We start from the raw sequence: 27,302 nt of genomic DNA on the forward strand, positions 1-27,302 counted from the left end.
ACCAGAGTATGTGAGAAAGTCATATCCCACTCTCCACTCTACTGTGGAGAGTGTTCTGTCCATTGGCTAGATCTGGGTAGGGGTTTAAGGTTTACCGCCTGTATTGTCCTTGGCTGGTGCCTTAGTTTGAGCGGGACCCCTGTGCCCAAATCTGCCTATCATAATGTTCTACTTGTAGGCTTCTAGGACCCTCTGGGTCCTTCTACTTTGCCTTTCTCCCATGATTCTCTCATCTAGAGTCCCACTAGAATGTCCTCTCCTCTGTCACAGTTTCCTGGTAAGTGAAGGCTTTCGTGGGACATGCCCATTGGGCTAATATGCAGATATAAGTGAGTATATACCATTTGAGTCTTTCTGCTTCTGGCTTAACTCACTCATTATGATCATTTCTAGCTCAATCCATTTATCCACAAATTTCGGGAATTCCTTGTTTTTTATAGCTGAATAGTATTCCATAGTGTATATGTACCACAGTTTCTTTATCCATTCTTCTATTGAGGGACACTTAGGCTGTTTCCATGTTCTGGCTATTATGAATAAGGCTGCTATGAACATGGTTGAGCAAATTTTCTTGCTGTGTGCTGGAGCATCTTCTGGGTATATTCCAAGGAGTGGAATAGCTGGGTCTTGAGGAAGCCCTATTCCCATTTTTCTGAGATAGCACCAGATAGATTTCCAAAGTGGTTGTACTAGTTTGCAATCCCACCAGCAATGAAGGAGTGTTCCTCTCTCCCCACATCCTCGCCAGCATGTGGTGTCGCTTGAATTTTTGATCTTAGCCATCCTGATGGGTGTAAGATGGAATCTCAGCATTGTTTTGATTTGCATTTCCCTGATGATTAAGGAGGTTGAGCATTTCTTTAAGTGTTTCTCAGCCATTTGATATTCCTCTGTTGAGAATTCTCTGTTTAGTTCCATGCCCCATTTCTCGATAGGCCATAGCTTTAAGAGGAAGGAGAGGGACACAGGAATTGGTGAAGACAAGGGGAAATGATATGCAGTTTACATATGAAATTTAAAAATAAATCTAATAAAAATAAAAGTTATAGTTTCTCTAAATAAGTATAAGTACTGGGACCCAGAATAGGGACTAACTTCCAACGGAGTTCTTGCTCGGAGGTAGTGCTGTGTCTAGCAAGTCAGACCCTTAAGCGCCTCTAGTGTTGTGAGTTTTGCACCCACTCAATAACACCATTACCAAGCTCTCCTCGGCTTCCTTCATACTTTAAACTTTAAAAAAACACCTATTTATTGTGTACATCCATGTGTGGGCACAACAGGCTACAGTACACACACGGAGGTCAGAGGACAACTTTCAGGACTTGGTCCTCTCTTTCCATCATGTGGGTTCCAGGGACCAAACTCAGCTAAGCAGGCTTGGTGGGAGGTGCCTTTCCCCTGAGCAAGCTCAGCAGCCCCCTTTATACATCATGCTGCTTTTGTGCCTGCTCATTTACCCTTGTGTCACCAGCATCCAATGCAATGTTCGACAAAGATAAGCCATTAAATGAATACCAAACACTTTGAATAGTGGAGAAAAAAAGAAGCATAAAAACCATGTGGATAACGTGCACAGGGAACGACCTGAAACAACTTCATTGGTCCTTAAGGCAACAGGACGTAAAGGAGGCATGGCATTTTTCCCATCTGGAAAAATGGAGATTAATGCAACACTGGGGAGAGGTGGTGAGAAAACTCAGGCAATTCCCAGGAGCCAGGCACTGGGGAGAGGAGAGACACTGAAGTGTCATCCCCAGCACCCAGCAGGCAGACCATCAGCAACGGAGGAGTTTAGTATAAATAGGAAAGTAGAGTAAAACTAACTGTGCTAAGAAGATTAGGAAGTCCAATTATGCAGGAAGTGCTCAAATTAAAGCAACAACAACAAATTCTAAGAGAGCAAATCCAGCAAAGTATTGGTTGAGGCAGGAAGAGGCCCAACTGGCAAACATTTGACTGAGGAAAAGCTGCCTGAAAAATAACAGCTGCCTTATAGTCTCCTGGTTCCAGGCCAACTATAACTTAACAGTAAAATCACTGATAAGCAACTGTGAGAGGCCATTTGAGGCTGGAAACTATCATGTGACTCTTTCATGTCAAATACTGGGGGAGGCGCTCTGGGCCTACCTGGATGAAAGGGATGAAAACTCAACATGCCCTCAGGGAGCTTCTGTTGAATGCTGAGAGAGCCATCTATCTCTTGAGATTACATTCAGTGCCAACGTTCCAGGCTCATTCCTAGAACAATCTTATAGTACAGCTAACACTGCACTCCAGCCCTGACGCCCATCTGCCGGAGAAGTTGGAGCACCTCTTTGAACACTTGATTATGGTTAAGCAAAATAACTGTGGCATCTAGACACTGTGTTCTCTGAAGCCATACTACATGAAATGTTGACACAGTTCCAAAAAGAAGACGACTTTTCTGGATCCATTAAGGAAAACACTGCCATATAATATGCTTTTTTTTTTTTTTTTGGTCTGTTAAAAAAACAAAAACAAACTAACACAGGCTATTTCAATCCCTGTAGATGCAAAGCGACTTTACTGGAGTATTTGTAGAGGGAAAATATTTGCTCTAGTAGACCTAAAAATGAAAGCAAATAGTTGTAATGGAAACTCAGTGAGCAAGGTCAAGCCAGTCAGATGTGGGTGTCCAGAGTTCACCAGAACTGGAAACAACACCAGCAAAGGACAGGTTACTTAAACATGCTAACAACCACAACTGGACCAAAAAACGTACATCTGTTCAACTTAAATGACTTAAAAGCTCCCATAGTTACTTTTCAAAATGTTATGAGAAACACGATGCCTTCCAAGTTCAGACTTGCAAAATAATTCAGCCTTTCTGCATCAAATGCAGTCTCCATGGTGGGAAGAGGTGCACTTTAGTGTGTTTTCAGAAAACACTTAGGCTTTGACTTTTGAGTGCCAATCTTCAGCCTAATGACCAAGGAAAATTATAAATTTACTTTTTCACTAAACAAAAGTAAATAAAATGCTATATTGTTCACAGATAATTTTAAACAAATATTTTAAACAAAATCAATTACTTAGAAATAAACTACTTGGAGATGGTTTTTCTGTGGAGATGTTCAAGGCCTCAAAGTCACAGTCCTTACTTCGCCTTTTCTATAATATTCATCTCTGCCTTGTCTTTCTCATGCTCTTTTTAGAAAATTAATTCTTTGTGAATAGAAACTTTTTTTTTTTGGTCAAGGAATTCATCCTCAGAGTTCCCACAAATGTGTCAAGAGATATGTTTAGAACTGTTCTTTTAATGTAGTCTGAAATAACACGAAAACCAAATGTCCACCAATCTTGGTTCAACAAGTTTACATTACATCTTCATAAGACACACTAGAATGCAACTGTGGGCTCACATGTGGAGATGCCTACCATGTGTTAAATGGACAACAAACAGCATGAGCAATACACATGGAGTGACATAACTTTTGTTTTTGTTGTTTTAGAATTATAGTTGAATATTTCAGAGACAAAATGTTCCTGATGTTGCAAAAAAAAAAAATGTTCTGGAACACATGAAATGATAAAACATCCAAATATCTTTTAGGAAGCAAATATCACATGGTACTAAATTTATAAAAAGATATTTCACAAGAACATTGTAAATATACTCAACACCCTATTAAGAAAACAATTCTCTGCAGCCAAGAAAATTTTATGCCAGGGAAGCACGGATGGTTGCACGGTAAGAACCATATTACTATCATTTTACCTCTGTAGATTTAAGAAGAACATAACATTTTCCAGACAGATAAACTCAACAGGCATTCTGTCTAAAAAAATACTCAAAACATAAATAAACAAAATACTTCAGAAATGTTCTTCTATGGTTATAGGACATGAAGATATCAGATTGGTACTGACCAGGAAGTGTCCTTCCTGCTAGCTAGCTTTCACAGTACTAGAAGGTGCTATGCAGGCTGCTTAGCTGGCCAGGGTAGAGGGATGGTGTGTGTGGGGGGGAGGGCATTAGCATTCTTATCCAGCTGTGAGCCCTGTGAATTAACCAATATGGCAAAATATGCCCATAGGTGCAATAACAGCACAGATGGTATAGGAGTAACCAACCACTTTATGTTTGGATTTAAGGCCCATTCCACAGGAAGAAATACCCAGTACTATAAAACTAGCCACGAACCTGTGGTTGGGAGCACATCACATTTTGCTCAGTGGGTACAGCATCAAACTGTCATCTGAACTCATACCTCTATATGCAGCAAGAAGGCCTCACCTCGGAGTTGGGCATGCTGCACGCCTTTAATCCCAGCACTTAGGAGGTATAGGCAGGCAGATCTCTGTGAGTTTGAGGCCAACCTGGTCTATATAGTAAGTTCCAAGATAGCCAAAGGTCTATAGTGAGACTCTTGTTTCTGAAAAAAGAAAACAAAGAACAAAACAAAACAAAACCCCAAAGGGGGGTGGGGAAGGCCTTCTCAGATACCAAGCCAATGCTGGCACTGTGCCTCTTCCCAGTCTCTACAACCATGAGCGAAATAAAACACTCTTCTTTATAAATTGCCCTGAGTGCTATATTTAGGTATAGTGCTAGATAAAGACTAGGGCAGCAAGCATGAACTTACACACAGGGCCTTGAGGTGCAGCTTATCACTTGCCTAACACTCCCAAGTTCCATACTTACCACCAAGAAATTAATAAAATTAGATTAATATGTAAAAACAATCACCTTAAGGTATATAAAGAATGCCAGCTAAAAGATAAAATACAAGAGAAAGCTTCCTGTCGGTGGAAACAAACAATTAAATGTCCCAAATCCCTTAAGGAACATAAAAACATGTGAAGGAAAAAAAAATGACAAAATTACTGGAAGAAGACAGAAGAAAGCTTGAAGAAACACAAAAATAGCCCCGCCTCCTTTTTTCCTTAGAGACTTGGTTCTCTTTCTGATTTACAAACTTAATGAAAATGTCAACAAGACTTCTTTCTGGACATGAAATTAACATCCAATTGCAAGTCAGTTTGTCAAGTTCAGAAGAATAAACTGTGGGGGAGGGGTGCTGCATGTGGCTCCTCAGGAGAATGAACTCACTACCTCAGCATCTTGGAGTCAGTTTCATTATCCTCTTCTGGTTTGATATCAGTAGGATTATTAAATCATTCAATTTGAAAAAAAATCTCAATTTTAATGAGACACTATATAGTTAGTGGCTAATTTAAATTTAAAATAGGGGCTAAAGACATGCGCCAGTGGTTATAGAGTACTTAGTCTGCATGCATGTGGACCTGAGTTCAGGTCCCCAACACCCATCTGTAACCTCAGCACTGTGAGGCAGAGACAAGTGGGTACGGGAATGGGGTGTCACTGGCCAGCCATGGTCAGTGAAGAGACTCTGTCTCAAAAAAAACAAGGTAAATAGGGAAACAAAGATAGAGAAAGATACTAGGTTACACACATACACAGAGTATAGCTGGGTAAACTAAATCCATTTTGTAGATCACATTTAATCTACACGTGCTGCCAGGGGTTGACTTTTTTGGAAACAAGCAAGCTTTTTCTAAGGGGCCAAATAGCAAATATTTTTGGCTTTATAAGATACTCATAATCTTTATTTCCCATTCATATTCATAACTAAGAAAATTCAAAAGACAGTTAAAGAAGGTGTCTGTGTACTTTGAATTTACCTTTCAGAGTGATTGTTTACCAACTCAAGTCAACCCTGAAATTCAACCTTAGTACCCGAGAAGAACATAGCACCTTCCCTGACCTAGGTCATATCCTTGTCATTTGTTCGGAAGCCAATCCTGGGTAAGCATATTACGCCTCCATCCACTAAGTGGGCCATTTCCTCCTGGCACAGAAATGTTGAGGATGCTGGTCTGTGGAGGGAGTACATGCATCACTCTGAACAAGGCTCAGCCATCTGTCGATCTTTGACAGCTTCAGCTCACACTGGACACTTGGCTCAGTCACGGCTCCCCACATGGTGCTGAGCACCGCTGCTGGGTCTACCAGTTGTACCAATTTTTCACTTTCTTAATGTGATTAGAGTTAGGGGTGACAGTATCTACCTGTGGCAGACCACGAACTTATATTCCACCAGACAGTGACATGACAAACAAGGAAACTCATACACACTTCAGTTAGCAGAGTGCCTTGGCCCCCTGTCCAACTTCCGAAGATCATTTCAGTGAAGTGACCTGACCTGGGACAGTGATGAGACTCGTCAAGAGATTCCTTTTAGAATCTCTTAGAATTCGAAGAGATATTATTTGAAAGACAGACAAGATAACAAAGAGGTTGGTCAGGTAGCTCTCAGATCCCCAACTGTGGCGTGATGTACGCAGTTGGGCTAGGCTCTAGATCACACGTCATAGGACTGCAGGTCAACTCAAGATGTAGCTCATACATCTTCAGTTCAGACAAGAAAAGCAGCCTAAGACTATCAAATTACCTAGAGGGGGCCTGGACCCACGGGTCTGATCTTATCAGCATTTCCAGTTCTACACAACAGTGAAAGCACAAGTGTCCTACAGAATTAACAGTAGTGATGTGTCGCAGCAGAGGAGTTGGCTGTTCTATAGTTCTGGCTTTCAAACAGCCATCATGAAGATCAGGCATAACGCCTAGAACAGACTTTATTGTATTTAGGAAAGGGTAATCAAAACTAAGAATTGACCATTTCCGAATTATTTTCCTACATTTTATTAGTACTTCTGTTCTTTGGGTTATTTGTGTCTACTGCACCTGAAGGGTGGAAATATCACATGAGGCAGAATACATGCCCGTAATCTCAACACTCATGAGGCTGAGGACTAGGAGTTTGAGGTATCCTAGGCTATGTCAATTGAGAACAGATGGGCTATGTAAGAACCTGTCTTACACCCTCGAAAACAGCTGGTGAGATCACTTAGCCTATAGAAGCACTTGCTACACAAGCCCGAGTTCAATCCCCAGAGCTCATTTAAAAAGCAAACCAAAAAATGCTGGCTATGGTGGCATGTGGCTGCAACCCAGCAGTCTTTGGCAAGGTGGGGGACAGATACAGCCTGAAATACACAGAGGGACAGAAGCAGCCAGAGAGATTGACTCAACAAGGCAGACAAAAGGTGGGAATCAATTCTTCACAGTTGTCCTTGATCTCTACATGTAAGGCTGAGTCATGCACTGCCCGCTCCCATAAATAAAATTTTTAAAATTTAATTAATTTATTCAGATTGCATCTCAATTGTTATCCCATCATTTGTATCCTCCTGTTCCTCCCTCCCTCCTGCTTTCACCCTATTCCCCTCCCCTAGGTCTATGACCGAGGGGGACCTCCTCCCCCACTATATGGTCATAGGCTATCAAGTCTCATCTTAGCAGCCTGCTTACTCTTTCTTTGAGTGCCACCAGGCCTCCCCACCAAGGGGAGGTGGTCAAATATGAATAAAATGTTTTTTAAACTTCTGGAAACCACCTGAGAACATACTACTCTTGGGTAGGGATTTTTCTACTAGCATCACATCCGCAGTACGAACCGCCTAACCATGTATTTACAGCCCACCAACACTGTGTCAGTGGCATGCTCCTTCCAGAGCCACTAAACATTTGCCAGCACATTATTGGCTGAGGGGAGTGCCATAATCACTCATTCACAATTTAACTACTTTCAGTCTCAGTGATTATGAGAAAAGGGCTTTAAAAAAACCCATATATACAATTTAAACAAGGAAGCAATAAATGGTAAGTTGGTTCTGGAAACTCTTAAGAATTCCACGGTTAGTGTTGTAGGTATTTTGTACCCAGAAATCCTGCCTCAGTATCCCACGTGCTATGACTGAAAGCACGAGGGACTATGCTAAGTTCTGTGTTTCTATTTCATACATCAAGTTCTTCATCCAGTGAGAAGATCTGTTGCCACAGCAACATAAACTGGTCCCAAGAACAAACAAAGATGGACCAATTTGCACTGCCCACAGCCAGGAAGGGATTAAATAGGCCCAGAGCAACTCCTGAAAATACAAAGGCTTGATTCACTAGCACATGGCCTGCATGTCACTTGGGTCATTTCAGACATACGGAGTACTTTACTCAAGTAACTTAAAAGAATACCAAAGTTGGATAGTGTAGCGATATTAAGGCATGTGTAGTGGGCCTTGCCATACTGGTTTTTATCTTTCATTTTGTAGTGTCTGCAAATACTACAAATGACTAAACTTTTTCTTTTCTTTTTTTTTTTTTAATAGGTCTGAAGGGAGCGCTCACATCTTGTGAAGGAGTCAAGACAGTGGGCCATGGGCTTGTTCTTTCCAGGAGAAAGGTACAAACATTAGAACAAAGCAGTCTCCATGTCTGAGGAACTGTAACATAATTCTAAATTGAAGGAACAACAAGTTGCTGTTCTTTCTTTCTTTCTTTTTTTGGTTTTTCAAGACAGGGTTTCTTTGTATAGTCCTGGCTGTCCTGAACTCACTTTGTAGACCAGGCTGGCCTCGAACTCACAGCGATCTGCCTGCCTCTGCTTGCCAAGTGCTGGGATTAAAGGCGTGTCCCACAAAGTCTGGCTAAGTTGCTGTACTTTCTTGTTTGCAATTTACAAAGGTGATGCAGCAGACTGAATGTCAATCACACATATTTCCACTAAGTGGAACAACCCTTTAGTTTTAAAGCTAGCGCCAACACCCACACCCCCACCCCACCACGCACGCACGCACGCACGCAAGCATGCACTCACACGTTTTAATCTGTCTTTGTGACAGGGCATTCAAATACATTCAGTATGTAGTGTTTGAATGGAACTTAGCAATTCTATCATATTGTGACTTTGCTCTTGAAGAATCCTGTGTAACCTGACTTGAATGGGATGGGTGGCTTTGCTTGCTCTGCTTTTAGTGAGCACTGTGGAATACAGTTACCAAAAAAGGGCAAAGAATATCTTTATTTTACACTTTATTTAAAATTGTAGAATGGTGAACAGTGAACAGATAGATAGTAATTTGGTACCATCAGTTAGATGGTTAAAACTTGGCATAGTCATAAGCTCACAGCTCCTTTATCACCACCAAACATTTTAGTCTATGTAGTCAAAGTCTTCTGGAATTCCAAAGTTTTTATCAATCTTACTTTCTTCAAACCCAAATTTTCTTTTGGCCCAGGATTTTATTGCAAATATGTTATCTATAAAAAAAAAATAAAAATGTTTTTGAGAATCAAGAAGACAATCATAAAACACTCTATCACCTTCCTCTCGCTGTGCTTCCAGTAGAGGTGCTCTGCTACTTAAGAACGCTGCGCCGAAGAGGAACAGCACAGACATTTCCACCAAGGGCCAGGCTTCACCCCTCAGCATTCCAGCTGCTCTTGCTCTCAGAGGAAGCACTTTCTCCCAGGCCTCTGTCCTTCCTCCCCTCAGAGTAATGGCTTCCAGACACTCAGGTCAGCCTGAGGAACTGGGTGAGAGGGGTAGAAAGGGCTCTGCTCTTAAAATAACACAGAAACAGATGTGTCCTTGACATCCCTACAGGGAATTTGCATTGTAGCACTGAAAAAAGGGTTGCACCTACTTAAAGGAATTTATCCCAAAGGGGGGACCTCAAGTTGTATAAAAAGATTTCCAGTGATGGATCCCAGGGCAGGAACAAAAGGGAGATCAAGTCGTGTTCCTCAGCATCAGTGCTTGGCAGCAAGGGATGCAGGATGACCCTGTGCAGGATGATGGCCTTCCCCAACCTCAATTCTACGTATTTCTCATGTAGTATATATTTATAATTAAATGCTTTCCACAAACACAAGAACAATGGCACACATTTTCCAAGTCTGTCAGAGTACACTGCATTAGTAGCAAAAACAATGAGTAAAAGATTAAAACAAGCTGTTCCTGAGTGCTGGGGCTACATCATGTGTTACTCCTCCTAGCCACTAACCCACTACCTGGGAATGCTCTGGAGACAGAACCGTTAAAAAGATGACTGAGTTAAAAGTAGGCCATTAAGGTAGACTCTAACCAAATCTGATTGGCGTCTTTATGACTTAGAGACAATGAGAGACCGGAGATGGCAGAGGAAGAAGATGGGAGGACTTAGCACGAGGCAGCCATGTGCAAGGCGGAGTGGCCTCAGAGGAAACAGGACCTAGGCCTTCAGATTAGTGAGAATGGTCATTTTAGCTGTTGAAACTACTGTGTAGTATATTGTCTGCCGTCCTGCAAATCAACACCTGAGGCTGGAGCTTTCTTCCACAGGCTACGGCCATGGAAGTGCAATTCCAAGAATTAAATGAATATAAACTTGGAACTCAAGTGGAACAAACCGTGCTGTAGCTGGAGAGAAGAGCCCTGAGCAGTGCAGTCTTTGTCTGGTTAAATTTTAAAAAAATACATAATGATTCTGGTGCCCCATATTTGACCATGTCTCCTGGATGGGGAGGCCTGGTGGCACTCAGAGGAAGGATAGCAGGCTACCAAGAAGAGACTTGATATCCTATGAGAATATACAGGGGGAAGAGGTCCCCCTCAGTCACAGTCACAGGGGAGGGGAGTAGGGGGAAAGCAGGAGGGAGGGAGGAATGGGATACAAGGGATAACAATTGAGATGTAATAAGAATAAACTAATAAAATATTTTAAAAAATATATATATATAAAATGAAGCTTTTTTAAAAAATCAATAATGCTAACAAAATAACACTTTTTTATATGAACGTGTTATAGAAAGCCAACAAATATTTAAATAACTCTATTCTCATAGCAACCTAATGTGAATACATATTTTCATAATGTGGGAATACTAAGACACAACATGAGGCCCTCCAGGACATGCTGGGTTGTGTTTGGTTTATCTGTGTATGCAGCCAGCGAAGCCTGGCCAGTTATGGCTGAGCACGTACAGAGGTGAGGCAGACGACACACGTCAGTGTACACAGATACTACCGAATGTGGAGAATGTGTGCTTAAGATGGCACAGAAGAAACATCATAACAGTTCCAAACAATTCTAAAGTGTGTGTTTATCAGAGAAAAAAGACTCAGTATCACATGCCTTCCAGGACAGGCCCCACGGATGTGGAAGGACTTCCAGGAAACACGGACATACACACACTAGAGGTGGCTTGTGGGACAAGGCTGTGACTCTGGGTCAGGGAAGGAAACAATGGGCACCTAAGCAAGTTATTCAGCAGCTCTGAAGAAAGAGCTCCTGGTTCACATTAAGGACAAGAAAACATCCAAAGACAAAAGCACCAACAAAGCCACACTGCAATGCCTATGGTCCAGCCTTCCTTCGGCCTTCTTAAGACAGTGCCATATATAATCCTGACAATGCATTCCCCCTCATGTAATTTTCCTATTGTGCATAACTTTATAAATGGACAGAGACTATTCTTTTAAAAGAAACAATCATAAGACTTACAGAATTCCTGTCAATTCATACGGTTTCACACTCACTGTCAACATAGGAATAAGATGGGCAAAATTTTGTCACTAAAATGACTTTTGACTCCTAGCACAGAAAACTATATCTCTACTACTTGAATTTATTATGATGTAATTTGTTAAATAAGATGTAAAGTGTCACAAAAGATTAATAAGAGACAGTTGGTCCATATTTAAAACCTTGGGCAATCTCTCATTCTATAAATTGAAATGTTAAATTATTAGGCAATGCTCAACTATGTACATAGCAGCCTTATTCGTAATAGCCAGATCCCGGAAACAACAGGGCCCACAGTCAAAGAATGGGTAAAGAAACTGTGGTACATTTACACTATGGAATACTACTCAGCTACTAAAAACAAGGATATCTTGAAATTTTCAGGCAAATGGATGGAAGTAGAAATGATCATCCTGGGCAAGTTAACCCAGACCCAGAAAGACACACATGGTGTATACTCACTTATAACTGGACGCTAGCCCACCATGGATGTCCTCTGAGAGTCTTCACTCAGTGGGGGATTAGGGACAGATACTGAGACTTGCTATTGGGACTCTAAGTGAGAGATATATGGAAGAATGGGGAAATAGAAGGCCCCAGAGGGTCCTGGAACCCTACAGGAAGATCATCAAGGCTGGTGGATCTAGATGCAGGGGGCCTACACAAACTACTGTGCCAACCAAGAACAATGCATGCAGTAGACCTAGACCCCCTATTCAGAGCTACCAGTGGACAGCGCATTCTCCACAGTTGTGTAGAGAACGGGGACTGACTCTGACGTGAACTGTGGTGCCCCCTATTTGACCACTTCCCCTTGGTGGGGAGGCCTAGTGGCACTCAGAGGAAAGGGAAGCAGGCTACCAGGATGAGACCTGATAGGCTATGATCATATGGTGGGGGAGGAGGTCCCCTTCTGTCACAGACCTAGGGGAGGGGAATAGGGTGAAAGTGGGGGTTGGGGGAGAATGGGAAGATACAAGTGAGGGGATAACAATTGGGATATAATCTGAATAAATTACTTAAACAAAAGAGTAAGCAATTGTTAGGCAATAGGTATTATTTTTAAAATTATTACAGATTTTGGTTTCTGGTTTTGTTTCTATTGGACGTCTGTGTGAATGCATTTCTATGCCTATGTGTTTGAATTTTTTTCTTTGGCTCTTCCTTCCCCTCACCCCCCTTCCCCTGCCCGAAGACGGGGTTTTTTTTGTGTAGTCTTGACTGTCCTGGACTCACTCTGTAGAACAGGCTGGCCTCAAACTCACAAAGATCCTCTGCCTCTGCCTCCCTGAGTGCTGGGGTTACAGGCATGTCTTTGGCTCTTTTTCTTCTGTTTGTTTGTTTTGTCCTATTCTGGTTTGTTTTTATTTTATGTCATTTTATTTTATTTTGTTTTTTAGGGTGTTTCTATGCATCCTAATGAGAGAGAAAAGAAAGAATATGGATTTGGGTGGGTGAGGAAGTAGGGACGATCTGGGTGGAGTTGGGGGAGCAGACCATAATCAGAATACATTATATTTTTAAAAAATATGTTTTCAGCATTTACCAAGGTTTTTTCCCCACTGCCAGAAGATAGACCTGTCCCAGTGCAGGGTAGATGGCTCTTTGAGCTGCAGGTCACTCTGTATTTAGCCAACTATGTGACTTTTATTTCAGAATCCACACACAGCACTCCCAATAAAAATCTTAAAAAATAAAATAAAATAAGATTTAAAAACTCTGTTTTTAGCTGGGCAGTGGTGGCACATACCCTTAATTCCAGTACTGGGAAGGCAGAGGCAGGCAGATTTCTAAGTTCAAGGCCAGCCTGGTCTACAGAGTGAGTTCAAGGACAGCCAGTGCTACACCAAGAAACTCTGTGGCAAAAAACAAAATAAAACAAAATGTATGTATTATGTATATGTGTCTGCGCTTGCATGCATATATTTATACCAGAAGCAAGCAGGAGCTGCTGGAGGCCAGGACAGGGGGTTGGATACTTTGGAATTGTGCTGTAGGGGTTTATGAATGTCTGTGTAAGTGCTGGGAACTAAAACTGAGTCCTCTGTAAGAGCAGTAAGGGCTCTTAACTACTGAGCCATCTTGCTAGTCGGGAGAGTCTTAGTTCTAGATCCATGTCAAGGACACTGTTGGATAAAAAGAAACCAGACTTTAATTGATACTTAAAAATATGATAATATTTTCCTATAAATAACATTTTGAAATCAGGGAGTTTTCTCAAGTATAATTCACTTTATCTCTTATCTTCATCTTTTCCTAACACATTTATATAAAAGAGTAAGCTGCAGCCTTCAGTGGGAATATTTCTGAAACAGGGTCATTAGCCCAGGCTGACATGGGATGGAGTGTATAGTGTAAGATGACCTTGAACCTCTAACCTTCCTATCTTTACCTCCAGAGGGCTGGGCTTGGAGGTGTTCTCTACCACGCAAGAGTTTTATTTGGTACTGAGAACCAACTCTACTCTATATATCCTGAGCAGTATGCTAGCTGGGCCACAGCCAGAGCCTGGGAAATACAGCTCTGAATAGTTAATTCTATTATCAACAAAACAGCCCTTCCAGCCCCCAGGAGGCAGAGGCAGGCAGAGCTCCGAGCTGGAAGTCAGCCTGGTTTACTAAGTGAGTTCCAAGACAGCTGGAGCTACACAAAGAAATCCTCTCATAAAAACAAAATCAAAACAAACCAAAACAGAAAAACTCCAACAACAACAAAACAGTCTACAAATTTTCAAACTCTCAGGATTGCTTGTTTTGTTTTGTTTTGTTTTTGCATCTAACCACAAAAGGAAAATAGTTCTAACAGTTTTCAAATGATAGTTTGGAAGTTTATAATGAATTAGAAAGCAATGTATAGTATCTTACTTAACAACTAGAATTTACAGTAAATTGAGGAACAAGAGAAAGAGGAGTACATGTGTAAAACACCATGCTGAAGAGCGTACATATCCCCTCAAAATGAGAGGCAGGCATTATCCCCAGACCAGATGAAGAACAAGCTCAGACAAGCTCAAAGGGTCTCTGAGCAAATGAGACGAGACGCTGAGTGGCTTCTCTCTGCCACACGCAAAAGCTGCTCTTCCTACTGTCTGCTGTGCTGCTTCCTCGAAAACTACTGGAGGAAAATTCATACACACACACACACACACACACACACACACACACACACACACACACACTCACACACACAATGTTGCATGTTATGGAGAAGGTAAGGTGTCATGGTGTATGTGTGGAGGTCAGAGTTAGTCCTCAGTTTGGTGGCATTACTCCCCTGACCCATCTCATCTTGAATCCATAAGGCCACTTGCTTCATTTTCACACTCAACATTTTATATTTCTCAAGCCTATGTGTCTCATGTGTTATCATTGTTACTATTGTTAGCATTTTTGGGAGAGAAGGTCCTATGCAGACTAGTGAGTGACCTAGGCTACTTGAACTTACTATATAGGCAAGACTGGCCTTGAACTCCTGAACTCCTTGCCTCCAACTAGTGAATGCTGGGGTTACAGACATGTGTCACCATACCTCACAATGCATTTCTCACTTACCTTATAGTTCACCTGACTCAATGTCTGCTCTTTTTCTCTTCAGTTTTTTTATTAAAGCAGTATTTTGTTTAGGAAACCTCAGTGATGATAGATAGATAGATAGATAAATAGATAGATAGATAGATAAATAGATAGATAGATAGAGGATAGATAGATGTGTGACATAGATAGACAGACAGACAGATAATGGTTTTATAGAAACCCAAAGAAAATTTCATTAATATTTCCTGTTTGTTTTATGTAAAATAGGTTAAAGGAAAATGAGATTTAACTTTTCTGTGAAATGCAGGCCTGGACCAACAGCAGAAAACCTGGCACACATGCCTGCTCTCCCAGAGGCCAATCTGAGACAGCCCTGACAGTTCTCCCCTCTCTGCATATCCTCCAGGGAGCACAAAGACACTGACTAGAACATGGGGGTGGGGGGTCGGGGGATGGGAGGGGTGGTGGGGAAGTGGGGAGGAGGGTGGAGGGGGCAGAAGTAGGCTATCATTAGTTAGAGAAGCACAGTCACCACCATTTTATTATTAAATACTGGGAAACATCAGTGTCACTTTCTGGCAGGTTTAATATTATTAATCATCCTTGTACGTAAATCACAACCATCATTACTTTCTCCTAAACTTAAGATATACATAATGCATTTGTGGGAGAGTGAGCCTTGACACTCACTGTGCAGCCCAGGCTGACCATGGTCTTCCTGCCTCAGCCTCCCACGTGCACACTTGTTGGCCAGACGCCACCACACCTGGGGCCACAGTGGCCCACTGACTCCTACTTCGTAGAATATCTTTGGTGTAGATCAGAAAAAGGAAGCAGGCTCAAAAAGGAGAGTGAGAAAGTGGGGCCTAATTCCTGTTGCACAATACATGTGTGGCCCTGCACTCCTTAGGGCCTTGGCTGCTTCTTCAAACCGAGGGACAGTAATGACATCTACCCAGAGGATTATCACAGAGATAAGGTGAGGAAACACCAGACACTCGTTACGGTAAAGCAGCAAAGAGCCCTCAAAACATATTAGCTATATTTACTACCAAGAAGACAAACCTTCAGGGCTCCGGGAAACTCCAACAGGAGGATAAGTTCAAACACACGAAACTGCAGGCTTCAGATACACTTGCCTCAGGGCCAAAGAAAAGCAAACCAACATGGAACTTCAGCTACGCCCTTCATTAATATGCAACTTCAGTGATCAGTAGCTCAGCTTAGGAAAAGCTTGGAGCTACTATTGGTGTCACAGAAATACGCTTTTATAAAGATGCTTCATAACTGTGTGAAGCCACTGAACTGTACGCCACTGTGGAGCCCTTGCTATAGCCCACTAGTGCCACTGCAGTACCTACCCGTCCATCGGTTGGCCGCTTCTCTGGCTACTTTATTTGCTTGACCTGAAAAAAAAAAAAGATAAAATGTTATAGTGTTATTTATACATATAAAACTACCTCCAACTGTTGGGGGATGAAACGGACAAGATTGGATGCAGGCAGAGCTGACGACCAACATCTGCCAAGACAGTAAGCAAGTCCTCAATGGTTCCTGCTTCACAAATAGGTCTGTCAGATATACTGGGCCAGAAGGCTAAAGATGGTGCTCCACCGTTATAGAGTTTTGGGTGTCTATTCAGGCAGTAAACTGTCCCTGTCATGTTTTCATTTTGGAAGCTACTAACCTGCACTTCCTGTTTACTCAGGTAATTAAATTTATTCATTATCAAGTCTCTGATGGGGTTAAAGACCAGTTAGTTTTAAAATTAAGCTTAGTTGTTTAGGAGTTAAGAAGACACCTTTATGTCTAGATAAATACTTTCAGGTTGACAGATATACGCCTTAATAGATATTGATTCAATTCAAAACTTTAGACTCACCAAGATAGAATAGATAATATTTTCTGCAAGGTTGCCAAATACCTTTTGATTTAATATTATGTAGGTAAGTCTTACCTATTAGCTTTTATAGTTTTTCATAATTGTACTTACTGTGTGTGTGTGTCACACACACACACACACACACACACACACACAAAATGGCCTTTATTTAGACAGAAAAGGAGAGATGTTGGAGGATGGTCTGATGTATTTTGATGTTAATTACTGCTTGCTGTGTCTGTGACCCACCTTTTGATTAATAAAAAGGCATCCCACCTGGCCAAGGCAGAGGAGATAGAGGTATGGCTAAGATTCCCTGGGCTTAGAGAGAGAGGAATTCTGAGGAGAGGAAGAAAGACTGCCATGAGGAGGAAGGAGAAAGACCTGAGGAGGAGAGGAAGGCCGCCATGGGTTAGATGGAGGAGAAGCACGTGGCTGGCATGGATGAAAGATTTGGCCCAGATGAAGAACATTAGCAAGTATTTGGGATTATGGGTGGGAGGTAGCTGGATAGAAGTTACTAGAAACAGATGGCATGGAACTGGGGCTGGTATCCCATACCTGCCCCACTCCGAGAAGTAGTTTAGAGGATTAATGTCTGCCCTGCCCCAGGTTAACTAAGGCTATTTTAAAATATAACAAGTGTCTGTGTCTTAATTGATTGCTAGCAGGGCCTACTAATAATACAGATAATTTAAAAACAGTAAGTCCAAACCTCTACAGGTATGAACCAATGTATCACAAATTACACATATATTAGAAAGTAGCATGAAAAATCTCAGTATAACACTGTATCTTAAAAACCTGCTCAAATGCTCAAGAAAATTTTGGTTATTTGCAGTTACATTAGGTAAAGAATAGAAAGACAACAGGAACAACTTCCCTTCTCTGAATGTCCATCGCCGTTGTGCTCACTTCTTTAAAGCACAGGCGTATTTTATACATTTATTTGTTTGTGTGTGTGTGGGGGGGGTGCCACAGCACAGGTGTGAGGGCAGAGGACACCTTGCAGGAAGCAGCTGGCTCCTTCCACCAGGTTGTCAGAGCTGGTGGCAAGCGTTTGTATCCTCTAAGACACCTTGCCAGTGTCTAAAGTACAGGTTTAAATGAGATGTTTCTCAAACAATGTACCATATCAAAATGATCAAAGAGTTTAGTGGTAAGAATTTTATTGTACATATTATTATGCTCAATAAATCTGATTCTTAAACAATTCTCTTGGGTTTAAGAGACATAATTGCTGACTTGTACTTCCTATTGTGAAGAATGGTTAATTTGGGGGGGTGAGGGTGGGGTTATTTCTTTGAGACAGGGTCTTACCCTAAGTTCCTCGCTCACCTGGAAGTAACTATACAGGTCAGGCTGATCTCAAACCTGCCTCCCAAATGATAGAATCCTAAGTGTTCGCCACCATCCCTGGCCTCTACTTTTTAATGTAGCTGTACCACTTTGTAACTCTACCAGCTACACAAGGATTCCAACTTCTCCACAACCTCACCAACACTTGTTATCTTAAAAAAAAAAAAATGTAGTCATCTGGGGCTGAAGGGATGTCTCAGTGGTTAAGAGCAGCGACTGCTCTCTCAGAAGATGTGGACGCTTGCTTGTCAGCTCACAACCAATTATAACTCTAGTCCCAGGGAATGCGATGCCATCTTCTGGCTTCCATGGTCACCACAGTTACATGGTGCACAGGCAGAGCACCCATAAACATAAAATTAAAAATAGGGGCCAGGCGTGGTGTCGCACGCCTTTAATCCCAGCACTCTGGAGACAGAGGCAGGAGGATCTCTGTGAGTTCAAGGCCAGCTTGGGCTACAAAGGGAATCTAGGACAGCCAAGGCTACACAGAGAAACCCTATCTTGAAAAAACTTTTTTAAAAAGTTCTTTATATGTTTTAGATACTGCCTATTTGTCAAGTAGAAGGTTTGCAAACATTTTTCTCATGATGTATCTTTCTACAATCTTGATATTTGAAAAAAGTTTTCAGTTTTGATAAAATTCCAGTATTTTTTTTTGTCATACTGTCATACTTGATCGCTAATCCAAAAAAAGAAAAATACATGCCCATGCTTCCTTTTGAGAGGATTAAAGCCTGAGCCCTTACACTTAGGTCTCTGAACCATTCGATTGTTGCTACAGTATGCAGTGGGGTCCAGCTGAATTTATTGCATGTGCAGATCCATGTGTGCCCAAAAGCATTACAAGATTTCTTTCTTAATCCTGACTACAACCAACCGTGAACTTCTGGACTCCTAGTTCCATTTCATTAACCTATGTCTCTCCTGACCCAACAGCACACCACCGCGACTGCTAGATATTTGTACTAAATTTTGGAATTAAGAAAATTAGTCTTGGGCGAGGTGGTGGTGGCGGCGGCGGCGGCGGCACACGCCTTTAATCCCAGCACTCAGGAGGCAGGGGCAAGTGGATTGCTGTGAGTTCGAGACCAGCCTGGTCTAAAAAGCAAGTCCAGGACATTCAAGGCTACATAGAGAAACCCTGTCTCGAAAAACCAAAAAAAAAAAACAAAAAAACCCAAAGAAAACTAGTCTTCAATATTTAAGATTTATTTACTTATTATGTGTACATTGCTCTGCCTTCATGTACACCTGCAGGCAAGAAAAGGGCATCAGACCACATTACAGATGGTTGTGAGCCACCACGTGGTTGCTGGGAATTGAACTCAGGACCTCTGGAAGAACAGCCAATGCTCTTAACCTCGGCGCCACCTCTCTAGCCCCTAGCCTTCAATATTTAACTAATATATTGTTTATTTTGGGTCTCTTCCAGTTCTGTATGATCTTAAAGACTAATCTTTTTTTTTTTTTTTAAAGATTTATTTTATTATGTATACAGTATGCATCAGATCACATTATAGATGGTTGGGAGCCACCATGTGGTTGCTGGGAATTGAACTCAGGACCTCTGGAAGAGCAGTCAGTGCTCTTAACCGCTGAGCCATCTCTCCAGGCCCCTTAAAGACTAATCTTATCAGTCTGTTCTGAAAAATAAGCAGGTAGAACTTTGCTGGATTCTTCGCTGATTATGCAGATCAATGTCTGGAGTGTTTTCACTTTAACAATGTTAAGGCTTTTACCCCACAAACCTGGATGTCTTTCCATTTATTGAATTCTTTATTTTGTTTCAACAATGTTTTATAGTTTTCAGGACCCATCTTACCCTTCTAATAGCTTTGTTCATAGGTCATTTGATCTGTACTGACACTGTGGAAAACACAGTTTTCCTATCTCTCTCCCTCCATTTCTCAAATTTCTGCACTCTAAAGTAGTAAGAAAAGCTGACTCCACAGCTCTGTGGAGAGCGGGGACTGACTCTGACATGAACTCTGGTGCCCCATATTTGACCACCTCCCCTTGGTGGGGAGGCCTGGTGCCACTCAGAGAAAAAATAAGCAGGCTACCAAGATGAGACTTGATAGCCTATGACCATATAGTGAGGGAGGATGTCCCCCTCGGTCACAGACCTAGGGGAGGGGAATAGGGTGAAAGCATGAGGGAAGGAGGAATCGGAGGATACAAGTGATGGGATAACAATTTAGTTGTAATCTGAATAAATTAATAAAATTAAAATTAAAAAATAGAATCAGAAGAAAAATTAACTATTTTAGAAAAAAAAAAGCTGAGAATAAAATTCAGGGTAGCCAAACAGTGGTGGCAAATACCTTCAATCTCATCAGAAGCAGGGGGATCTCTGTGAGTTCAAGGCCAGCCTGGTCTACAGAGAGAGTTCCAGAACTACCAGGGATACAAAGACAAACCCTGTCTTGAAAAAGGAAGGGAGGGAGGGAGGGAGGAAGGGAGGGAGAGAGGGAGGAAGCTGGAGTTTTCACATGCTAGCAAAATACTCTACAAAAGAAATTTAACCCCACCCGCCCCTGCTGCTTCTTGTACCTGTACTTAGGGTGGTTTTGCTATCTTTTGGAGACTATCCTAAGAATTTCCACTAATGTCTTTGTAGTTTGTAACAATCTAGTTCAGATAAGTATCAACTTTATCTCCATACAAAATCTTTCCTGCTATAAAACACCGTTTTCATCAGTTCTGCTACTACTTCCACAGCAATTATGTGGTTATTTACAGACATTGCTACTTTACATGGCTGTCTCGTAAATCAGATAGAAAGGCTAATATAGAAAATATATGTATATTGTCTGTTTTCTTAACTAGCAGCCTTCCCTGTTAGTTAAGATGTATTTCTTCACATGGACCAAATGAGGTCCCAAGGTTATTTTTACCTCAGTCTGAAGAACCCCCTAAGTACTAAGTATGTCTATTAGTTACAAGCGAATGGTTGTTCACTTCAAATGTCTTACTTTGCCTGTTGTAGCTGAAGGAACTGTGCCTAGATATAGAAATCCTGATTGACAGCTTTCCCTCAGTGTATCCTGATTGGCAGCTTTCCCTCAGTATATCCTGATTGACAGCTTTCCCTCAGTATATCCTGATTGGCAGCTTTCCCTCAGTATATCCTGATTGACAGCTTTCCCTCAGAATATCCTGATTGACAGCTTTCCCTCAGTATATCCTGATTGACAGCTTTCCCTCAGTATATCCTGATTGACAGCTTTCCCTCAGTGTATCCTGATTGACAGCTTTCCCTCAGTGTATCCTGATTGGCAGCTTTCCCTCAGTATATCCTGATTGACAGCTTTCCCTCAGTATATCCTGATTGACAGCTTTCCCTCAGTATATCCTGATTGACAGCTTTCCTTCAGTATTTTGAATACCTCTTCCTCCAATGCTTCCAGCCTTTCTATTTTCTAAATAGAAATTAGTGGCCAGTTTTGGTGGAGATTGCTGATTGTGATGACTTGTTTCTTTCTTGCTACTTTCAAAATTGCCCTTAATTAGGGCAATTTGATGATAATGGCCTACAGGTCTTGGAATCTGGAAATGTTTCCTCGTTGTTGGTTCTTCCCCTCCCTAAGAACAGAAGATTTCTACTGAACTACCTTCCACTCTGTCGACTTTCTTCAGTTAGCTCACACCTTCCTGTAACCACTCTGACTGATTCATTTCAGTTGCTGCAGTTTTAAACTGCAGAGTCTCTACTTGGGCTTGTGTTATGACTTCTGTCTCTTCAATAATATTATCGCCTTTGTGAGCTATCCTTAGGCCTTCCTCTGTTTTTTTTAGACAGGTCTCCTTTACGAACATGTTTAGAACAGCTCACTAAACTTTGTGTCTACGAAGCCTGACAGTGCTTCCTCAGGACAGTTTCTATTGAATACTTCAACTGTAGCTTGTGAGGTACACTCTCTTCGTTTTTTTGCATGTCTTATAATTTTTTAATGCAAAACTGGGCCTTTAAAATATAATGTGGCATCCAGGTGGTAGTGGCACAGGCCCAGCACTTGGGAAACAAAAAGCAGGGTTTCAGTTGCCTAGGCTGGCCTTGAACTTTCAGTCTTTGTGCCTCAGCCTCCCAGACAGCCGGGACTATAGGCATGTGCCAGCACACCTGGCTTACTCGCAAGTATTTTTGTGGACATTTAGTTGCTACCATTAGTTTTACCTAGTCTTGTTCAAATAATGGTTAAAGTGGCTAAAATAGTATTATTTTTTTTAAAAAAACTATTGCTTTGACTTCTCACTTTCCTAGTTGTTTACAATTAAATTTGTTAATGATATCAATTATCCTACTGGAAGAATGAGTACAAATATTTCCTGCAGGCACTATTTAAAAATAAATTAATATTAGGCATATCTATATGAACTATTAACAGAAACTTGTGTCCCACACAAATCGAGGACAGCTTGGATAAGCCTGAGTGTTTTAAGGTGGGTGTGTGAGCTATGCTGTTAAGACCTAAATCCTATTAAAATCAATTTATAAACCATGTAATCCTTTAATCCAATTCTTTCTGACTAACTTGATAGCTGAAATCCTATGAAAATCTTCTATTATAAAAAAGCACATTAACATTTGTGGTTAGAGGTTAGAACCTAGTAAAATTATTTAAATTTATTGGTGAGGACATTTCTGATATCTGCTACTAACAATTTTAAGTTTCTTAGATCTGTGGAATTTGTAGTTTTCATTAAAAAAAAAATGTCATGAAGATTAACTGCATCTAGTACATGTGGATAGGAGGCGGGGCACGAACCAGAGTACAATCTGCTTGCAAAGAATTTAAAAACAGTGTTTATTTTTACAGATATTTTCCTGGTGGACTCTCCTCCTTTCTGAGTCCAATTACACACATTAGGCTAAGTTGCCCTCAGCTCATGTACGCCAGTTTAATATTTAACTTTTCTCTTTGCTATGTCTTCAAATATACTAATCTGTTCTTTGGCAAAAAGTAATCCGCTATTAACCCAACCCAGTGCAATTACCACATCAGATACAGTCAAGAAATTTGACTTACGTCCTTTCATATCTTCCATATTGCCTCTTTAGCTCCAACTTACAGACACTGGAGCCATTATCATCTCCTGCCCTGCCGCCTCTGGCCTCTGCCTCAGCACTGACCAGCACGCTATTCTGTTAACTCTGTAGGACATTTTCCTAGTCTCTGCACAACTAGCAATATTAGCCTGCACTCCAAACATACATTTTTTTTGCTAGGTGATTTTGGATTTTTGTAAGTATTCCTGAGCTTGTTTGGGGACATGCTAAGTTACTTGGCAATAGTTTGCTGTTTTCAATCTTGAGTCTCATGGTGTGCAAGTGATGTTTAGATGACAGCCAGGGTCACCTGCCCAAGGAAACGCCTGCTGCCACAAAGCGGTAAGTCTTAAATCCTCACTGAGGAGGGCTAATACTAAGACTTACAGGTCCTGAATAGAGAAAGGAATGGGATACAAAGAAAAGAAGTGATGCTTCTCCAGAGAAGAATGGCAGAACTACTGCACACCAGCTGCTGGGTGCTGCTCTTACTTTTTTTTTTCCTCCCCCAAGACAGGGTTTCTCTGTGTAGCACTGGCTGTCCAATACTCACTTTGTAGACCAGGCTGGCCTCGAACTCACAGCGCTCCACCTGCCTCTGCCTCCTGAGTGCTGGGATTAAAGGTGTGGCCTGGGTGCTGTTCTTTAAGTTTATTTTATTTTATATTTGGTTTTTCGAGATCGGGTTTCTTTGTGCAGCCCTGGCTGTCCTGGCACTATCTCTGTAGACCAAGTTAGCCTTGAACTCACTGAGATCCGCCTGCCTCTGCCTCCCAAGAGACAAAGATTTTCACTAAGAGGTGACAGTAGAGCTCTTTGAGACAGCCATTCTCTACAAATTCGGTGTTTGGAGCCATGTGTGCCACAGGCTCTTCATCGCCATCCTGAAGGACAAAGTGCTTAGCTAAATCTAGCACTACAAAATTAGCTACTTCAACTGAGGTTGTAGCACCAGTGGAACTCCAGTGAACACAGATGCTCACAGCAGGAGCCGAGGGAGGAGGTTACTGCAGGAAGCTAGGCCTGCTAGCCATCCTCTCTAGAAAGGGAAAGGTCGTCTGCTCAACACCAGCTGTGTGGTGCGCCTAAAGAGCTTCCCAGGTATACTTCCTGCCCAGGCTCACACCCTCAGGTAACTCCAGCAAGGCTGCACCTTCCAGCAGTTCCTGAAGAGCTTCTGTTTTTCCAGGATGCAAATCTGATCCTCACACGCTCTAACTTGGTCTGCTCCTTCCTGACTGCAGTCTCATGGGATCCTTCACAACTGTTGCCTTAGGGCAGCACTTGATTGTTGGCTGGCTCATTTCCTTTTGTTTTACGAGCTATACTTCTTAGCCAGTCAGTGACATCTCCCGCTTTGTGGTCTCCACTGTACGGTCACAGATGGTTCATTGGGCAGGTGAGCCTGGCCGTGCTGAAGTAATTCTTGCATGCTGGAGGCTGAGGCAAGGGGATTGCTAGCTTGAAGCTATCTGGGCTAGAGAGACCATGTTCTCAAATGACAGTACACACACTCATGCACGCACGCACGCACGCACGCACGCACTCACTCACGCATGCTAGGCCACTTTAATTGCAATCCAACTCTACTCAGGCTACTTCTAAAGGACCAGTTTTCTCAAAGCCTCAGTCATGTACAATGTCAGATCTTAAAAAAGACACACTTGATAAAGTTTGCCTTAGACAAAAGTAAGCTATGAGACTCTAGGGAAAATTCTCCATTTTGGAATGGTGATCAGTTGGAGATATCTTCAAGGTCAGGGATTGCTGAATGTGTTCACTTCCCTCTCAGCACTCCATCTGGCTTAGGCCTGTGCGGGCCATGTGCATGCTGTAACAGCCACTGTGAGTTCATATGGGCGTCAGTCCTGTAGTATCTAGCAGGCCTTGTTTGACTCATCTCCATTGGCTCTCGCCATGTTTGAGCCTCTTCTGATCCATGGGAAAGGAATTTGATTGAGACATTTCATTTAGAACTGAGCGTACCAAGGCCTCTCCTTCTCTGCAATGGATGCAGCTGTGGGTCTAAATTTCTGTTCCCACATACTATAGTAAGAAATTTCTAAAAAAAGAAAGAAAAGAAAAAAAAAGAAATTTCTGGGCTGGAGAGATGGCTCAGAGGTTAAGAACACTCACTGACTGCTCTTCCAGAGGTCCTGAGTTCAATTCCCAGCAAGCACATGGTGGCTCACAACCATCTATAATGAGATCTGGTGCCCTCTTCTATGTAAGTGAACATGCAGGCAGAGCACTGTATACATAATAAATAAATAAAATCTTAAGAAATTTCTCTGATGATAGTTAAGCAAGACTCCATAGCAGAATGTCATTAGGAAATATTTTGTTGCTATTCTCCTAAAGCATTTGGTTTTCCCTGAGGTCCCATGTCATACCTAGTTTCAAGTGCTTAGCTAACAGCAGTGGTAGGCATAGGTTCCATATAATCCAGTGGGCCTTAAATGCAATCAAATAGTTGTTAGTTACACCTACATGTTGGCACCACTGTTGCATCAGAGTATGTTTTTTTTTCTTTTTATTAATTTTTTTTACATATATATTTATACTCACAGCCTACACAAACTACTCTAAAGAGCAGGCTCCATTCCGACCAGTAGCTGACTATCACAAACGAACTCAATCATAATTATTGAGGTTTATTTTATATCATAGTATTTTCTCTGTTCATTAAAAAAAAAACAAACCACAGCAGGTCTTTTCTCATGTGTTGTGGTTTTGCACTTTGTGTATTGGTGGGCCTTCCTCAGATGTGAATGTGGGCTGTGTCTGGATGAGCTTCCTCTGCTTCAACTGCTTGTCTTCTCTTTGTTTTTGTCTCATTATTGCTTGTTTGATCTCATTTTCTTTTTCTTTCTTTCTTTCTTTTTCTTTTTTTGTAGATAACTATTTATTTTCTAATAATACAATAAAGAAAAGCCTGGTTTGGGGTGGTATGGATGTGTGGAGGATCTGGAAAAAGTTTTGAGAAAAGAAACATTACTCAGTATACACTGTATGAAAAATATCTATGCATAATTAAATGTTATTTTAAAAAGAAAAAAAGTAAGCTACAACAGAAAAATATGGAATTAGTTATACGGTACATATTTTCCTAAACAGTTAAATGCTTTATCTTCATAACACGCATTTTAAAAGTTCTGTAAGCATTCTAATTGTATGTTTCTATAAATACATGAATAATAGCAAGCTTTGAAGATCCTATTTTAAGATTGAAGAAGGGCAGGCAAGATGACGCAGTGGATAAAGGTTCTTGCCAGAAGCTTGACGACCTGAGTCAGAATCCCGGAGTCCATGCGGTGAAAGAGGAGAACCAACCGCTATAAGCTGCCCTCTGACCTCCACACACTAATTAGGAAGAAAATCGCTGGCATACTCCTAAGGCAAGCACTTGTATTTATACATCCCTCAGAAGTAATGGTAGATTTCTTCAGTAGACTGGAGGTGTCCTAGAGCAAACTGCCCCTTCTCTGGCCTCTCAGTTGCCTGACTGTCTCACACTTGACCTGTCTGTCCTACCAGTTTACCTTCCCTCCTTCTGAATGCTTTCAGTGTCAGAGCTGTGACCACTCAAGGCTGGACTGAGTCTCCTCAGTAGAAATTGTGAGGCAGTGCCTCTCTGTTAGACCAGGCAGCGCTGAGCATGCAGCACCGCTGCAGGCTTAAAGGGGGCCCTCTTCTCACAGGCGGGAAGGAGGGTTTCTAGGCAACTAGATATGCAGAGTCTGTTACCAAATTGAAGATGTTCAAGTTGTGATATAAACTTACGTATCTCTTCCACAACTTGTGGGTCACAGTCTCTGTATTTTTCCACTTCTGCCTTAAGTTGTTCCCTTTGGTCCCGAAATGAAGAAAGTTCTTTTGCAAGCATGGCTCGTTCTTCCTGGATGTAAAAGATTTTATGTACAGTCAGGCCAAATAAAATATCATTTATAATGAAGTAATACATTTCATAAACACTTATGTCTTTGACGTGGTATATGTATATAGTCAGGTCTTGGTACCCATGGGTTCCACATCTGCAGATTCAATCATCCATAGATCAAAGAGACTTAAAAAGCCCTCTTTCCCT

The 27,302-nt window shown here is 41.6% G+C and overlaps 1 protein-coding gene across 4 annotated transcripts in view; it reads right to left on the reverse strand.

Annotated features, from left to right (window-relative positions):
- Positions 1–8,897: 8,897 nt before the first annotated feature.
- The window catches only part of MND1 (meiotic nuclear divisions 1), a 58,596-nt gene continuing 40,191 nt past the window's right edge, over positions 8,898–27,302 (reverse strand). For 2 of the 4 annotated variants that reach the window (XM_084769859.1, XM_084769860.1), the window contains exons 6-8: positions 26,999–27,113; positions 16,283–16,327; positions 8,898–9,142 (exon numbers count right to left, since the gene is read on the reverse strand). In XM_084769859.1, the coding sequence (XP_084625985.1) occupies positions 9,036–9,142; positions 16,283–16,327; positions 26,999–27,113 (267 nt within the window). In that variant the 3' untranslated portion in view covers positions 8,898–9,035. Of the gene's footprint in view, positions 9,143–16,282; positions 16,328–25,726; positions 26,183–26,998; positions 27,114–27,302 lie in introns of those variants that run through there. The other 2 variants (XM_084769862.1, XM_084769861.1) reach the window with 2 other exon arrangements.

This window comes from Acomys minous, assembly GCF_964271855.1.
Source record: "Acomys minous genome assembly, chromosome: 19".
In the NCBI taxonomy this organism is placed as follows: domain Eukaryota; kingdom Metazoa; phylum Chordata; class Mammalia; order Rodentia; family Muridae; genus Acomys; species Acomys minous.